Genomic DNA, 17,356 nt, shown 5'->3' with positions numbered 1-17,356 from the left:
TCAGTTCACGTTGTATTCTCTACAGATGAAAAATTGGATACAAAACGGTCTAATGAGACAACGAAGAGAAGAGTTTTGAAATAAATTGAAGGTATCTGAGGTCATATGGCATTGATATATATATGAACTATTCTAAATGTGATTTCAAACAACGTGTTAGATGAGAAGTAGCATCTCATTCTTACATATATCATACCCATGTGCACCTGAAATTCACAATGTTAAGAGGGGAGAAAAGTGCAATACCTCTCTTGTATCTCGCAAGCGTAGGAGATCCAGCCTTTCATGAGGATGCCGATTTGATAAAGAATCAAGCTGCATCCAATCATACATTAATACCGGCAATCACAGCCCACAATATACTCAATTTTAATAAAGAGAAATATAAAGTTACCTAGAAGCTGAAACGCTCAGGATCTTGTAGTGAAGGCATTAGCGCTTCCACGCCGAGAAGTCTCTAAAGTCGTCTTTGATATGTAAAGAGATACTATCATACCTCAAAAGGGCACATAGGTATATTGCATTTTTGTTAAATACAGGAGCAAAATGGTATTTTTATATTAAATTGATTAAAATATGAATAAAACATTAAAATTAAACTCTCTCTCTCTCACCCCCTCTATCCCAATTTATACTCCCCCAAACTCGAATTTTTTTTGTTGGTTTTTTAATTTAATTTTCTTTTATTGTAATTTTAAAAATATGATTTTTTATTCAATTTTTTTTAATTTTAATATAAAAAACCGTTTTTGCCCCTGCATTTAACAGAAAAAGTTAACAAAAGACAACAAGACCATTTGTCCTGACGAAGGTGAAGTTAAAGGACCACGGGAATGATTTTGGAAATTGAGGGACTCAAATGCAGATCGGGTCTAAGTTCAGAGACTAATAAAACGATTAATCCTATTATATTAAATGCTGAAAATTTCTCTACAACATGACGTGGGGGTTGGTTCCCTGGAACCAAAGGGGGTTGTAGAGAAGAAAGACCCCAAAAAAGAGAAGAAAAGGGAGAAAAAGGGTCTAGAAAAGCGACTTTAGTATTATCTTAATTAGATTACATTTGTATTTGTTTGGTCCCTCCCATTTGGCAGTACAAAATTAGAAGGAGACAAAGTATCGTAACGGCTAACGTAACTGTGATTAGAAAATAAAAGAGATACGGTGGCTGGCTGACAATGGCATCTGGGACTGGGAATATGCAGCACGCACATAAACACACAGCACACACTTGTTGAATTATCATTAAATGCCTTTATATTTGTGTTGGAAGCTGGGCGTATTATATTCTAATATCAAGATAAAGCTATAAAATAAAATAAAAATGGTTAAGCCGTGACGAGATGCTTGCTGTTATATTCAAAAGTGATGTTTTAAACGTGACAATAATTATAATATTGAATTTTGTTTTGTGTTGTAGAGTGCGATGTATGCATATTGGCATGTGGAACTTTGTTATAAAGGTTAAATTCAAAGGATAGAGTTGAATGCAAAGAAAATAAGCATGAAAAGTCGCCACAGCAGACAAACCTACCACAACTTAAGAATTCATGTATTCAAAAGAAAAGTAGACTTTTGTGTGCATACATGGTAAACTAGATTTTGCGCATTAAAAATAAAAAGAAAAAAGTAAACTAGATTTTGTAGTGAATTGCATAATGCAAATATTATATTAGTGAAGATGTAATGTGTCAAATATTATAAGTGGACTTGACTTTATGTCCCATATTATCAATGTAATCCTTACGAGTTATCTCTCTCATTATGTATGATAGATCAAGAGTTGGGCTCGAGAGAAATACTACCTATTCCCGTTTCATTGTTCTCTTCTCTTTATTTATCTAATCATGTCGACAAGCAAATAATGTAAAGGGAATATGAAAAATTCTGAACGGGGATTGGGCCTCGCAAAATCTCAATTTAAAGTCCAAAAGACACGCACATGGTGACAGAGGTGACACGACATAGGCCGGCGAATCAGATTAGTTGCTGAGGGCGAGCGGGTAGGAAGCTTCTCTGAGCTTGCCACCAACTCCAACTCAGTGACTAACCATCAACTGTCAAACTGGCTGGCTGGACTGGATTTTACCAGAATAGTAAGCAAGCACCACACCACACCACTTGCTCTTCTCCACCTTCCTCTTCCCTGTCCCTCCTTCCCTTCGCCTTGCTCCAATTATCATGCCCTCGATCCAGACACCCCCTTATGAAACCCTAACCATCCCAACCCCAATGTCCTCTCTCCTCTTTCTCCTTCTCCTCCTCCTTCTTTCCTCCTCACCTCCTCCAACTCTCTCCCAGCAAAACGACACCGTCGCATGCCCCCTCAACTTCGACGTCCTCCGCCGGTTCAACCCGGCCTCCAACCGCCCCAAATTCGACAGCAACACCGAGTGCCAGTACATCATCCAAGGCCTCCGGCTCGTCGAGGCACAGTACCTCCAGCTCACCGGCTCCTTCCTCCCCCCACCCAACGCCTCCGAATCCTGCTGGGCCGCCTACCAAGCACTAGCCTCCGATTTCGTCCCCAATTTCGACATTCGCGCCTCCTGCGGCTTCGAGACCAGCTGGATCTCGCAGGGCTGCATGAACATCACCACCAGGCAGCAATTCGAAGCCCTAGTCGGAAGCGCAACGCTTAAGGACGTCATCGACAACTGTAACCAGTCTCTCGGGAACAGCTCGCCCTGTGCCTCTTGCACCACCAGCTTGTCCAGCTTGCAAGCCTCGTATTTGACCGGCAAGTCCGTCGGGAACGTCTCCACTTGCACGGGGTACCCGTTGGTGTACGCGGCGGCTTTCGCCAATCAGTATGGGCCGGCCGATGTCGGCACCGCCCAGTGCCTGTTCGCGCTCAATTTCTCGCAGAGTTCCGGTAAGAAGAAAAAGACTGTTATTTTGATTTCTTTGGTTGCTTGTGGTGTTGCGTTGTTGGTTATAATTGGCGGGGTTTGGTTCTTGTGGCATAAATATGACCAATTTATGATCAAGAAGAGGAGAAAGGATTATAATGATAAAATTGAGAAGGGTTTGGGTTCTGCCTTAGAGTCAATTAGTGGAAGCACTACTTTGATTAAGTTTAAATACGAAGAGATTAGTGCCGCGACTAAGAATTTCTCTAGGGACAACATAATTGGACGAGGAGGCTATGGGAATGTGTACAAGGGCATTTTAGATGATGGCTCTGAAGTTGCATTCAAGAGGTTCAAGAATTGCTCGGCTGCTGGCGACTTGAATTTCGCTCACGAGGTTGAGGTGATTGCAAGTGTTAGGCATGTCAATCTTGTTGCTTTGAGAGGTTATTGCACTGCCACTACTCCTTTGGTGGGTCACCAGAGGATCATTGTGTGTGATCTGATGAAGAATGGAAGCCTCCATGACCATTTGTTCGGGTCTTTTGGGAGCAAGCTTAGTTGGCCAATCCGTCAAAGGATTGTGCTGGGGACTGCAAGGGGATTGGCATATTTGCATTATGGGGCTCAACCAGCTATTATCCACAGGGATATCAAAGCTAATAACATACTTTTGGATGAGGCATTTGAGGCCAAGGTGGCAGATTTTGGACTTGCAAAGTTTACAGAAGAGGGAATGACGCATATGAGCACGAGGGTGGCTGGAACGATGGGTTATGTTGCTCCCGAGTATGCATTGTATGGCCAATTGACGGAGAAAAGTGATGTGTATAGTTTTGGTGTTGTGTTTCTTGAGCTTTTGAGTGGAAAGAAAGCGCTTCATGTGACTAATGATAACCAGCCATCGCTCGTGACTGATTGGGCATGGGCGTTGGTGCGAAATGGACAACCCCTGGATGTTATTGATGATGATATGCCAGAGAAGGGCGCACCTGAAGTTTTAGAGAAGTATGTATTGATTGCTGTTCTTTGTTCTCACCCACAGTTGTATGCTAGGCCAACAATGGATCAGGTTGTGAAAATGTTGGAAACAGACTTGTCAGTTCCCTCAATCCCGGAAAGACCGGTTTCCATTGTGGCTAATATTGAAGACATTGAAAGACACAGCAGTAGTGGCTCACTTCAGCTCTCTAGTTCAGGTGGCTATCAGACTTATACATTTGAAAGTCACCTCCCTTTTAACCCTAAGGGAGACGGAGAAAGTTCATTTTCCGGAGTATCAACTGTTTGACAGATTCCACTGATTGGTATGTTCACCCCCATTTGTTTGTTGGTCCAGATTGTATGGTTTTATAATCAAATTTCCCACTGTAAATATAAAATAGATGTATAACTAAAGCTGATTCTTTATTCAAGTGAAATAGAACATAACACACTACACATTTTGCCTGTCAGTGTCCTTTGTTACTTGAGCCCCTAATAGATATGGAAGCTTATTGTATCATTGAAGTTTATTGCTTTGCAAATCCAAAGATGTCAATATTGTTCGTATATCACAATATTTATCTTTGTCCAAGGAGGGATGGTTATGGAAATGTGATGCGAGGGATGGTTATGGAAATGTGATGCCTTTTGTTGCGAAAAAACTCGAAATTATCCATGCCTACTAAGATGCGGAATTTTGTTTTTCATCCATGATTTAGTGGTCATAGTTTCTGAGTTCAAAGTTCCTGTGAAAACGTAGACTGGTTGGTATATTTTGAGTAGGGCTTTTCATAATTCAGAGTTACGCTGAAAAAAAAAATCCGCATTTACTTGCCTTAGGTAAATGTAATGAAAGCAAAATTCAGGGCAAGGTTGGTAGGTAAAGTTTCATGTCTTTTGTCATATTTTTCTAAAAATTGTTTTCATAGCTGGTACTGGGGTGTCGCAAAGTACCCACTGGTATTATTGTAAGAGAAGTGAATAATTTCAAAGCTGTCAACACGACAAATCTCTTGGGACCACGGCCTATCATTTTCAATAAATTACTGGTTTGGAGATTCTTTTCCAAGTTTGATTCTGTGATCCAAGTCGACTCAAGACTGCAACTATTAGCTTAACTTATATACGGTGGATCTGGGTTTTAGCGGCCATGATCATAGATCTATAAATCTGTCATTTTATTTGAATTGAGTGCCTATCTTATTTTTTGGGTTACAGACAAATGAAGCTTTAGACAACGTGGGTGTCTGATGCTTAAAGACCCAGAAATAGAAAATTAAAAAGGGAGCTCAAATTCAAAGCTAAAGAAGAATGGTTGTTCAATGATTGAGAACCTTGTTTTAAGAAAGTGTCATTAGTGTGCCGGCAAGTGAAAATGGCATTGACTTGCAGATTAGTGGTCTCAAGTTCGAACCACCATGACACCTTCGTAGTATGTGTGTGAGAAACCCCTAGTATCACTTGTATTCATAAAATGAAAATGGCATTAGCGTCAAGTTTCTCTTGGTATATACTTATTTACCCAAAAATTCCCAATGGTATTGCCCTTTGCCTCTAATAATTCATCTTACATAATAAAACCCACGTCCACTCAGATTTTTTTAAATATATTTTCGGCCACATTTAATATGGTAACACCAGCTAGCAGCAGAAAGAAAGGGACATAACAGCAAATATATCAATCGAATTGTTAGAACTTAGAAAGCTTGGATTTGATTATCTGCAAAATGCCTATTAAATGAACCACAAAATTAATGAAGTTCCATCTTTTGAAAGGAAGATAAAGAAAGAAAAGAAGAGATCAGATGAACCTGTACTGGCAAAGCAATCACTTTGACTAGACCTACATTCTTCCTTTATCTTCTCTCTCGGATTTTAATCTGCATCTTCTTCTTATCTTCAAAGCCATAGAAGGTTTTGTGATAATTTTTGTCATTCTTCCTTCCTTCCTTGTTTACGTGAAACCCATAACTTTTTTGTTTTTGTTTTTGTTTTTCGCATTGACACGACAGGGCAATTTTTTCTTGAATACCACAGCGATTCTTTATTCCTCTTTTACTTAACTGGTGTTATGATGTTACTGCCTGCCTTGTCAGCTTATGCAATTGGTGGAAAAACTTGAGCACAACGACAATTGCCTGCATTCAGCTCTTCGTTGTTTTTATTAAATCAACCAGGCACTGTCAGTGAGAACACGTAAGTGTAAGTCAACCTTTAGAAGTTGGAAAAAAGTTACTTTCGTAGAAAAAATTTACATCCTTTCTCACATATAGCTCTCTCGTCTCTCCATGTCTTTGCCAATAAGAGGATAAAGTTTTACTGTTTCCTGGTTTCCATTATTTGATAGTTTCTTGCTTACACCCATCTCTTTGAATCTTCTTCACTTTGCCATTTACAAAAATTCATATAGACAGTGGGAGTTATATAATCAGGCAGACATGGACATCAAAGAGGATGTAGAGAGTGATTTGCAGGAGGGCATAACAGATCCACTCATGAGGGTAGAGAAGAACTTGGCTGATGGAGGAAGCAGCAGAGGAGGGAATCAATGGATGGTTTACCTCAGCACATTTGTTGCAGTCTGTGGCTCTTATGAATTTGGATGCTGTGTAAGTTCTTTTTATGCATTTAGCTTTTCATTAATATAGCTGTAAAGTTGTGATCGTTGGACAGGAGAATTCTGACACTCTTGTACTGCCGGCTTCCAGATCGGTTATTCGTCGCCTACCCAGTCTGCCATCAGGGAAGATCTCAGTCTTACATTAGCAGAGGTATGCAATTTATTGCAACATTTATAACTGCTCTATCAATATTTCTATCAGAGCTGTTCTTTTGGATATGTAAGTTCATGAGTGGAAATCTCTATCTGTTGTACTGGAGGACTGAGGGTTTGCATTGTCTGCTATGCCATTGCTTTCAATCTCTGAATACAATGGGACAATGTTTAAAAGCAATTCAGTAAACTTTCAGCATAATGCTTCATAAATTTTTTCTTTCAAATAACTTACTGGATATTCCTTTAAATGCTAACAAAAAAATAACTTCTAATTGCTATCTTGACAAATTCTGCATGCAGTATTCAGTGTTCGGCTCCATTGTGACATTTGGTGCAATGATAGGCGCTATTACAATTGGGCCCATCACTGATTTTCTTGGTCGAAAAGGGGTACGATTGCGAAACTATGTTGAATATACAGGACACACCGGTTATTAAGAACTTTTAGCAGTAATTTAAATCTGTTTCCATTGATATCACCATGTAACAATATCTATACTGCAAAATTGTATGCAGGCCTTGAGAGTGTCTTGTGCTTTCTGTGTTGCAGGTTGGCTTGCTATTTACTTTTCCAAGGTTCGTATGATTTTGCACTTAAATTTTTGTCTGTGCTTTTAGATACTAAGCAAATGTTCTCCTCAGATATTTGACTTTAGTCATGTTCTCTATCTTATTGCTACTGAAGGGGGCTTTGTCTTTGGACATTGGGAGACTGGCAACTGGATACGGAATGGGAGCCTTTTCATACGTGGTAAGTTGTTTACCCTCCTCTAGAGCCCCAGTATTTTTTCAATACATGTTATTGACAAAGATTAATGCAATATTGGATGGATGATAAGGTACCTGTTTTCATAGCTGAAATTGCACCCAAAAATCTTCGAGGAAGATTAACTGCTATAAATCAGGTAAACATGTAACAAGAAATGCAATCCTTGAACCTAGCTAGTAGAATTCTTTTGTGAGTTAGCTTTGATATTTTAAGCAAGAAATTGATGTGGGTTAGTTCAACAACAAACTATATGGGTTTGGATTCGAACATATCTAACTTTGTCTTCTGCTTATTTTATAGTTAATGATCATTTCTGGAGTGTCCATTTCCTTCATAATTGGGGTACTAGTAAGCTGGAGGGCTTTAGCATTAATCGGTGATTTACTTAGACAGACTGTGCTTTAGAATACTTATCTAATATAGTAGTAGAGTGCTCATTTGTGTGGTGATTGCAGGACTAGTTCCCTGTGCAGTGACCATTTTCGGTCTCTTTTTCATTCCCGAGTCTCCAAGATGGTTGGTAAGAACTACTTTTCTTTTTCTTTTTGTAGTTATATAATGGAAACATTCAACAAGTTGATGACTTCCTCATCAATTCAGGCGAAAACAGGACGCCAGAGAGAGTTTGAAATGGCACTGCAGAAACTTCGTGGCAAAGATGCTGACATATCTCATGAAGCAGCAGAAATACAGGTTCTTCTTTTCAACCCTCAACTCCATCTCCTAGCCTACATTGACAATCTCTTGGAGCATCAGGATGATCATATATGTTATGGAATAACATGTAAATACCTTTATAGGATTATATCCTAACTCTTGACCGGCTCCCTAAAGCCAAATTGCTGGATTTGTTTCAAAGGAGATACTTGCGCTCAGTCATGGTAAGAGCTTCTTTCTACACCGTTTGTACTGTCAGTTTTTTCTTTCTTTGCCTTTCTGGTTAGACCTTTCTTTGCTATTAATCTTGGTTTGATCAGATTGCAGTTGGGTTGATGGTCTTTCAACAATTGGGGGGAATCAATGGGGTCTGTTTCTATGTCAGCAATATCTTTGAACAAGCAGGTAGAAAGAAAGAATAGCTTGGCATTCTGGCACTCCTACAATCTATGTTTGCAGTATCTACAACTTTAATGTACTTTTCTGTATCTACTTCAGGATTTTCTTCCAGCGTTGGAACTATAACTTACGCTGTTCTTCAGGTTCGAAATCCCTACTGTGACAGCTATTGGAATCTTCGAATTTTTATCCACTAAAGCATCTTGATGTGGTTCTGCTTTACAGGTTGTGGTTACTGCCGTTGCTGCATCCGTAATGGATAAAGCTGGACGAAAGCCTCTAATTTTGGTAAATTGGTGCACAGTTTTTGTTCTGAGAATTTGCTGAGACAAGTTGCTATTCACATTCAGAAGGTTTAACTTTTTCCGATTTATTCTAGGTGTCTGCGTCAGGGTTGGTACTTGGCTCTCTCCTGACTGCGATTTCATTCTTTCTGAAGGTAATCCTCAATCAGTGACACCCTAACGTCTCTCTGTTTAGGTTTATCCAACATAACATGACGAAAAGCTCTTTGTGAACCAGGTTCATGAATTGGCACTCACGGCAACTCCCATACTTGCTGTAACTGGCATACTGGTAACTGACGAGCCTTGTCGAAATATATTATCCACGCAGATCGTTCTCTTTTAACATTGAGTTTCCATTTTTTTCTCTTATATTTCTTTAACAATTTGTTTCTGGATTCAGATATATATAGGATCCTTCTCAATAGGAATGGGAGCAGTTCCTTGGATTGTGATGTCTGAGGTATATAAAATTTGCAACATTTACTCATCTAACCGTCCATAATCGATCATGTCACCGATCTGAATAAAATTCCATCTGCTGCAGATATTCCCTATAAATATTAAAGGGCAGGCTGGAAGCTTTGCAACTTTAGTGAACTGGCTTGGTGCATGGTTGTGTTCCTACACTTTCAACTTTCTTATGAGTTGGAGCTCCTATGGTAAATACCTTTTCCTTTTCTGATTACAAAAACTAGAGAGTAATATTTAGTAGAGTTAATTTATAAAGCAATCTGATTATACATGGTAATAACTCATTACATGTCTCTATTTTCAGGTACCTTCATTCTGTATGCAGCCATCAATGCTCTGGCTATATTGTTCGTGATCTTGACGGTACCGGAAACAAAAGGGAAAACGCTGGAACAAATCCAAGGAGACATTAATAAATAGAGAATTGAAGGAAGAATTAAAAAAGAAAAGAAATGAAGAGCAATTTTTGTGGTCATTCGTTGCCGTTGAAAATTTTGACAGCACAGTGCAGCAGATTGATTGATGGAATCTTGAGAGATGCTTCCAAACCACAAAAATATTGTACTGCTACTGTTTACCCCACAAAAACGTTGTCCCTACTTCCTTTTCATTTGTTGCAACGACTGTTTGGCATTGATTGGTTTATTTATTTTGCTTTTGTTTTTGCCCCATGTGAGAGCTAAGGGCTCGTTTGGTACACAAGACTGTCTTGGCATGGACTATGCTTAGGGACTGTCTTGGCTTGGCTTGGCTTGGTCTAAGTTGGATAACACTTATCATGTGTTTGGTGTACGCTTGGACTAGGACTAGATTATATTTTATTTTTCAAAACTATCTATGTATATGTATATATGTATAAATACATGTATTATGTATGTGTACATATGTATTTTATAATATGTGACATGTATGTGTATATACATGTATATATGTATATTATAAATAATATAAACATATGTATGTATATATATATATGTACACATACATGTATATATATATATATATTATATGTATGTACACATACATGTATATATATTATATTATATTATAAAATACACACACATATATATATATATGTATGTATTATACCCATGTATATATGTATATTATATATATATATATATATATATATATATATATATACATACATTATACATATATAATATATGTGTATATAGGTGTATATATGTATATTATAATATATACATGGGTATAATACATACATATATATATATATGTATTTTATACATGTATATATTTATATTACAATATATATAATACATATATAATGTATATGTGTATATATGTGTGTATATGTATACTATAATACATACATGGGTATAATATATACACATATATGTATATACAGAAATTCTCTTATGCGGACATCCGGACGTTATTATCGTGCGGACGCCGTGTATTTTGTACTACCCCTCTCTGTTTTCCTGCCTGTTTACAATAGGATCCGCACGATAATAACGTGTGGACATCCGGATAAGAGAATAACTGTATGTATATATACGTATATATATGTATTATAATATATAATATATAATATATATTACATATATACACGTATGCTATTATTATTATATTAATATGTATATGTGTATATGGGTATATTATAATAATAATATACATGTATATATGTATATGTATATTATATATATTATATACGTATATATGTGTATGTATATATATATACATATATACATATATGATATATTTATGTGTATATACATGTATATATGTACATTATAGTATATGTGTAAGTAAGTTTAATAATAATAATATATGTTATTAATTTTACAATATAATATATGCATTTTATACATTGGTGAGCATTGAGACTAGCTAATCCCCCTTTCCACATGAGATTAGTAGTCCCCTCCTAAGGAGGTGTTTTTGGTGGGCCCGGTATTAGCAATCTCATCTAAGACTAGGATTAGATAAAACAAACATGGTACTAAATTTAGTCCAAGCCAGTCCAAGCTAATCCTGTGTACCAAACGAGCCCTAAGTGTATTGCAGAATTAGAAAGGAACAGGAGCAAAAAATATCAATGGAATTGTTAAAATGCTTGGATTTTCTAATTTGGAAAATAAATTTCCACCTTCCTTATGAAAAGGAAGAAATTATAATATGAACCTATACTGGCAGCCACTGCGACCAGACCTACATCCTTCCTTATCTCCTCTGTCGGATCTTGAAATTATAATATGAACCTAGACCGTATACGAAAGAGTTATTCTAAACGGCATGTCTCTTTTACTGTTCTGATGTTGACATGTTGTGATGTTACTGCCTGCCTTGGCGTTGGCGGCTTATGCAACTGGTGGCAAACTTAAGAGCAAGTCAAGTTAGAACTACTTGAGTACAACAAAACAATTGCCTGCATTTAGCATTTTGTGATTTTTTTAATTCAACAAGGTACTGTCTCATTAACAGGCAGTGTAGATCAATCAAACCTTCAGAAATTCCAAAAAAGAATAAAGAAAACAAAAAAGGAATAAAGAAAACAAAAAAAGAAAAGATACTTTCGTACAAAAAAGCATTTACATCCCTTCTGGCATATTGCTCTCACTATTTCTATGCCTATAAGAAGAGGATAGAGATTTCTTGGTTTCCCTTATTTGATAGTTTTTTGCTTACACTACCCATCTCTTTGATTCTTCTTCTCTTTGCCATTTATAGAAGTTCATAGGGACAGTGGGAGTTATATAATCAGGCAGGTATGGCCATCAAAGAGGATGTAGAGAGTGATCTGCAGGACGGCATAAGAGCGCCACTGATGAGGGTAGAGAATAACTTGGCTGATGGAGGAAGCAGCAGAGGAGGGAATCCATGGATGGTTTACCTCAGCACATTTGTCGCAGTTTGTGGCTCTTATGAATTTGGATGCTGTGTAAGTGTCTATAGTTTTTTAACTGATACAGAAAAACCATTGTGATCTCTGGACAGGCAAATCCTGAAACTTTTGTATGGCTTCCAGGCGGGTTATTCGTCGCCTACTCAGTCTGCCATCAGGGAAGATCTCAGTTTATCATTAGCAGAGGTATGGAAGTGATTAGATCATCTATAACTGTTCTATCAATATTTCTATATGAGCTGTTCTTTGGACATATAATAAGTTCATGAGTAGAAATCTGTACTTGTTCTACTGTATGACTGAGGCTTTGCATTCTCTGCTGTGCCATTGCTTTCAATCTCTGAGGTGCTATCAGTGTAATTTCAGCATGCTTTAGCAAATTTTCTTTCAACCGATTCGCTGGATGTTCCTTTAAATGCTAAAGGAAAACAGTTTTTTACTTTGATCTTGACAACTTTCAAACTGAAGTTTCTTCTCTCTTCCTGTGCATCTGTATTCTGTTTGCAGTATTCAGTGTTTGGCTCCATTTTGACGTTTGGTGCAATGATAGGTGCTATCACAATTGGTCCCATCACTGATCTTCTTGGTCGAAAAGGGGTACAAATTGCGAAACGATGTTGATTATAAAGGACACACCACTTATTCAGAAATTTTAGCAGTAAATTAATTCCGTTTCCATTAATATTTACTAACAGAATCTTCACTGTAAACTTGTATGCAGGCATTGAGAGTGTCGAGTGCTTTCTGTGTTGCAGGTTGGCTTGCTATTTACTTTTCCAAGGTTTGTATTGTTTTTTACACTTAGGATTTCTCTGCGCTTATACCTACTAAGCAAATATTTTCCTCAGATATATATATTTGCCTAATTCCTGTTCTGCATCTTATTGCTTTTGAAGGAGGCTTGGTCTCTGGACATTGGCAGACTGGCAAACGGATACGGAATGGGAGCCTTTTCATATGTGGTTAGCTATTACCCTCCTTTATAACTTGAGTGTATGTTGAGACCACAAAATACATACAAGTACCTGTTTCAACACATGTTAATAACAAAGTTTGATGCAATATTGGGTGGATGAAGGTGCCTGTTTTCATAGCTGAAATTGCTCCAAAAAATCTTCGAGGAAGACTAACTGCTATAAATCAGGTAAACCTGTAACAAGAAATGCAATTCTTGAAGCTTACTACTAACAACTAACAATCTTTTGCGACTTGCCTTTGATACTTTTTAGCAAGCAAATACAGATTACTTCAACAACAAACTATATGGATTTGGATCATATCTAACTTTATTACTCATTCTGCAGTTAATGATCTGCGGTGGAGTGTCCGTTTCCTTCATTATTGGGGTACTAGTTAGTTGGAGGGCTTTAGCATTAATTGGTGATTACTTAGACAAACTGTGCTTGTAGTTCGAGATTTAAAATAGGCAATTATATCCCATACAATAGCAGAGGGCTCATTTGTGTGGTGACTGCAGGACTTATTCCCTGTGCTGTGAACATTTTCGGTCTCTTTTTCATTCCCGAGTCTCCAAGATGGTTGGTACGGAACTACTTTTATTTATTTATTTCTACTGAGTTGATGGTCACATTCCACAAAAATGAAGACATTATGATCTCCTCATGAATGCAGGCAAAGAAAGGACGCCATAAAGAGTTCGAAGTTGCACTGCAAAAACTTCGTGGGAAAGATGCTGACATATCTCATGAAGCAGCAGAAATCCAGGTTCTTATCTCCGATTCCTGAACTCCTCTGAACCCACATTGATGATTTCTTAGAGCATTTGGAAGATCAGATATGTTAAGACATACCATGTAAATGCTTTGACAGGATTATATAGAAACTCTTGACCGGCTCCCTAAAGCGAAATTGCTAGATTTGTTTCAAAGGAGATACTCACGCTCAGTCATTGTAATAGTTTCTCTCTACCATTTCCACAGTCAGTTTTACATTTCTTTGTCTTTGAGTTAACTTTCCTTTGATATTACTTTTTTGTTTGATCAGATTGGAGTTGGGCTGATGGTTTGTCAACAATTTGGAGGAATCAACGGCGTCTGTTTCTATGTCAGCGATATTTTTGATCAAGCCGGTACAAAGACCCTGATTTAATAAAGAATAGCTTGGCATTCTGACACTACTATAATCTATGTTTTCAGTATCTACCTACAACTTCAGTGCACCTTTCTGTATCTTGCTCTACAATTGAAATATAAATGTTCTATCTCAGGATTTTCATCCAGCATTGGAACTATAACCTATGCTATTCTTCAGGTTCTATATTCCTACTGTGACATCTCTTGGAATCTCTTAATCTTGTCCATTAGATGCATCCTGAAGTGGTTCTGTTTTACAGGTTGTGGTTACTGGCATTGGTGCAGCAGTAATGGATAAAGCTGGAAGAAAGCCTCTAATTTTGGTAAACTTGTGCACAGACTTTAGTTCTGAGAATCTGCTGAAACAAATTCCCATTTATATTCACAAGGTTTAACTTTGTCCAATTTCTTTTCTAGGTTTCTGCATCAGGGGTGGTACTGGGCTGTCTTTTGACTGCAGTTTCATTCTTTCTGAAGGTGATCCCTCAATTTTTGACCCTAACTTCTATTTGTCTAGGTTTTCAACAATAATCTGAAAAAAATCTCTTGGTGAACCAGGTTCATGAACTGGCACTCACAGCAACTCCCATACTTGCTGTAACCGGCATACTGGTAATGCATTAGCCTTTTCGAAACATTATCCACGGCTATCGATCTCTCTTAGAGTCAAGTTTTCATTTATTCTCCTTGCATTGTTTAACAACTGGATTCTGGTTCAGTTCTACATAGGATCCTTTTCAATAGGAATGGGAGCAGTTCCTTGGGTTGTGATGTCTGAGGTACATCAACTTTGCAACATTTACTCATCTAACCGTTCATGATAGATCATGTCGCTGTTCTAAACAAATTTCCATCTGCTGCAGATATTCCCTATAAATATTAAAGGGCAGGCTGGAAGTTTAGCAACGTTAGTGAACTGGTTTGGTGCATGGTTGTGTTCCTACACTTTCAACTATCTTATGAGTTGGAGCTCCTATGGTAAATGCCTTTTCCTTTGTTATTGTAAAAACTAAAGAGTAAAATTGGAAAGCATTCTGATTATACATGGTAATAACTAGTTACATGTCTCTACTTTCAGGTACCTTCATTCTGTATGCAGCAATCAATGCTCTGGCTATATTGTTTGTGACTTTGATGGTACCTGAAACAAAGGGGAAAACCCTGGAACAAATCCAAGGAGCCATTAACAAATAGAGATTTCAAGCAAGAATTAAAAAAGAAAAAAAAAATGAAGAGCATTATTTGTGGTAATTCTCATTGAAAATTTTGACAGCTCAATTCAGCAACTTGGTAGATGGAATCTTCGAAGATGCTTCAAAACCACAAGAATATTGCACCACTTTTCTTTTTTCTTTTTTTAATAAAAAAAATAGTTTAAATTATTCGTACCTTTGTGTTTTATTTGTTGCAAGGAATGTATGAAAAATATATATATTTTTTTAGAAAAAGAAAAGGGGGAAAATATTGTCGGGAACAAAATTCGCCGGGAAAGGTAACAAAAGCTTATAAATCGGGACCTAGAAAGAAACACGTAGAAGCATCTTAAATCTTGTGTTTTGCTTGAACCCATTTCAGAGTCCTCTCCTAAGGGCCATTGCGGGGGTTCATAAGTCCACCCCGTTTCCTGTTGGATTCACAAATTGCAGTGAATCCTATGGCAGTGAGGTTTCTGAGTATCTGGCTTTCAGGTATCCAGAGCTGGTGCGCTACAACAGGCTTATAAATCGGGACCTAGAAAGTAACATGTAGAAGCATCACCGGAATGGTGTATGTCAAAGTTGCCAATGGGTTCCCACCACAGTGGTGGTGGTTTCCCCCTTCCCCCCATGGCACCCAGGATCGAACCCAGTAGGGGTTTCTTTCCTCCAATGTAACCAAAAAAAAAAAAGAAAAGTCTTCGGACAATGCTGATTTCCAATTGACACCAACTGGTCGTCTTCTAGATAAGTAAATGAATTTGTCTGTATCAAAAGGAAATTATGGACAAGGAGGCATTGATCAAGTCCAAACATCTTAACTTAGAGGTATTGACCATTCATTTTTTGGCTCCTTTTACTGGGCATGTTTTGATTCAAATCCTTTCTTTTGTCACAGAACCTGTAGGGGGAAGGCTTGCACTGATAGGAAGCACTGCCGTCTGGAAAGAAGTTCTAACCGTTGCAATGTTAATAATAGAATCAACATCTCCCTTTCATCTTACTGTTTGTGGTGTGATGTCCATGAGTTATAAGAGCTGATAGTTTACTTGTTTGTGATTTTCAGGAATGTTCATTCTGTATGCAGCAATCAACGCTCTTGCAATATTGTTCGTGGTTTTGATTGTACCTGAAACAAAGGGGAAAACCCTGGGAACGAATCCAAGAATCCATTAACCGATAGCGAATTGGAGGATCAAAAAGAAAAGAAATGAAGAGCATTCTTTGTGGTATTTCTCATTGAAAACTTTGACAGCTCAAGCCTGCAATTAGATGGAATCCTGGTAGATGCTTCAAAACCGCAAGAATTTTGTATTACTATTTTTAGGATGGTTAAATTCATTCATGCCACAAATTAGGTGTTTCATTTGTTGCAAGGAATGGTTGCTATGCATGACAATAACCAACAAATGGAGATCACTTCTACAAGCATTGTGATAAAAAGCCTTGAGAAGAAGTATAATCTGAGTTAATACATAGCATTCTGAAATACAAGGCTCGGATTCGATCAAGCCACGATACATTTGGTGCTCATTTACAATCTAACAACATAACGGGCTAGATATTTGATTAGAGTTTATACGGTCATTTTACGTAGATTTTGAATCTGACTAATCGCCATTGTTTTAATGCCTAATATCCCATCTCACAGAAAAGCCATCAATGCACAGACAGCATAATGAAAACGGATAGAAATGTTACAAAGCCTGGATTTTCATTTCTGATTAAAGGTGAAAAAAGAAAAAAAAAAAAAGGGATTATTATAAGCCTATACTGGCTGCAACTTTGGACAATAACTGCTGACCAAAGTCCTTCCTGTCTTGTCTCTCGGATCAGGGTCTTCTTCGTATCTTTGTAAATTATAGCAATTTTAATCTAACCCTACTAATACAAAATTTACAAATCCTAGCAATATCCTCAAAATCTTCAAAGACAGAAGAAACCGATTGCTTGTGTCGTTTTCCAATTCTGCCAATACGTTTATGTGAAAGTGAGAGCATGTC

At 37.5% G+C, this 17,356-nt stretch overlaps 3 protein-coding genes and 1 long non-coding RNA gene across 4 annotated transcripts; all 4 read left to right on the top strand.

Annotated features, from left to right (window-relative positions):
• Window positions 1-1,806: 1,806 nt before the first annotated feature.
• RKF3 (receptor-like kinase in in flowers 3) lies at window positions 1,807-4,306 on the top strand. Its single transcript, XM_021978383.2, has one exon. It carries the CDS (start codon window positions 2,182-2,184, stop codon window positions 4,141-4,143), a length of 1,962 nt encoding a protein of 653 aa, XP_021834075.1. The 5' UTR covers window positions 1,807-2,181; the 3' UTR covers window positions 4,144-4,306.
• A 1,776-nt stretch (window positions 4,307-6,082) lies between these two features.
• On the top strand, window positions 6,083-10,070 carry LOC110773863 (sugar transporter ERD6-like 7). Its single transcript, XM_088244986.1, has 18 exons — window positions 6,083-6,445; window positions 6,545-6,607; window positions 6,913-7,002; window positions 7,129-7,188; window positions 7,298-7,363; window positions 7,452-7,517; window positions 7,682-7,757; window positions 7,837-7,901; window positions 7,982-8,074; window positions 8,182-8,262; window positions 8,359-8,443; window positions 8,537-8,580; window positions 8,663-8,725; window positions 8,817-8,876; window positions 8,960-9,013; window positions 9,125-9,184; window positions 9,269-9,383; window positions 9,500-10,070. Exons 1-18 carry the CDS (start codon window positions 6,275-6,277, stop codon window positions 9,613-9,615), a joined length of 1,428 nt encoding a protein of 475 aa, XP_088101112.1. The 5' UTR covers window positions 6,083-6,274; the 3' UTR covers window positions 9,616-10,070.
• A 1,561-nt stretch (window positions 10,071-11,631) lies between these two features.
• On the top strand, window positions 11,632-15,543 carry LOC148292716 (sugar transporter ERD6-like 7). The gene is made up of 18 exons (XM_088244985.1): window positions 11,632-12,100; window positions 12,188-12,250; window positions 12,572-12,661; window positions 12,786-12,845; window positions 12,961-13,026; window positions 13,143-13,208; window positions 13,369-13,444; window positions 13,542-13,606; window positions 13,697-13,789; window positions 13,895-13,975; window positions 14,069-14,153; window positions 14,292-14,335; window positions 14,418-14,480; window positions 14,575-14,634; window positions 14,716-14,769; window positions 14,877-14,936; window positions 15,021-15,135; window positions 15,236-15,543. Exons 1-18 carry the CDS (start codon window positions 11,930-11,932, stop codon window positions 15,349-15,351), a joined length of 1,428 nt encoding a protein of 475 aa, XP_088101111.1. The 5' UTR covers window positions 11,632-11,929; the 3' UTR covers window positions 15,352-15,543.
• A 505-nt stretch (window positions 15,544-16,048) lies between these two features.
• LOC148292715 (uncharacterized) lies at window positions 16,049-16,781 on the top strand. The gene is made up of 2 exons (XR_015826052.1): window positions 16,049-16,636; window positions 16,731-16,781. It is a non-coding gene; the product is annotated as an uncharacterized LOC148292715 (long non-coding RNA).
• Window positions 16,782-17,356: the final 575 nt, after the last annotated feature.

This window comes from Prunus avium, chromosome 8, assembly GCF_965620075.1.
Source record: "Prunus avium chromosome 8, drPruAviu1.hap1.1, whole genome shotgun sequence".
NCBI lineage: Eukaryota > Viridiplantae > Streptophyta > Magnoliopsida > Rosales > Rosaceae > Prunus > Prunus avium.
This window is presented reverse-complemented; position numbering and strand designations above follow the sequence as displayed.

Bases quoted from the DNA above. Each gene is read 5' to 3' on its own strand.
- RKF3 (XM_021978383.2), top strand. From the start codon at position 2,182: ATGCCCTCGATCCAGACACCCCCTTATGAAACCCTAACCATCCCAACC.
- LOC110773863 (XM_088244986.1), top strand. From the start codon at position 6,275: ATGGACATCAAAGAGGATGTAGAGAGTGATTTGCAGGAGGGCATAACA. The intron at 6,446-6,544 runs GTAAGTTCTTTT...GCCGGCTTCCAG, and splicing joins CTTATGAATTTGGATGCTGT to ATCGGTTATTCGTCGCCTAC. The intron at 7,902-7,981 runs GTAAGAACTACT...TCATCAATTCAG, and splicing joins CCGAGTCTCCAAGATGGTTG to GCGAAAACAGGACGCCAGAG.
- LOC148292716 (XM_088244985.1), top strand. From the start codon at position 11,930: ATGGCCATCAAAGAGGATGTAGAGAGTGATCTGCAGGACGGCATAAGA. The intron at 12,101-12,187 runs GTAAGTGTCTAT...TATGGCTTCCAG, and splicing joins CTTATGAATTTGGATGCTGT to GCGGGTTATTCGTCGCCTAC. The intron at 14,154-14,291 runs GTACAAAGACCC...GTTCTATCTCAG, and splicing joins CGATATTTTTGATCAAGCCG to GATTTTCATCCAGCATTGGA.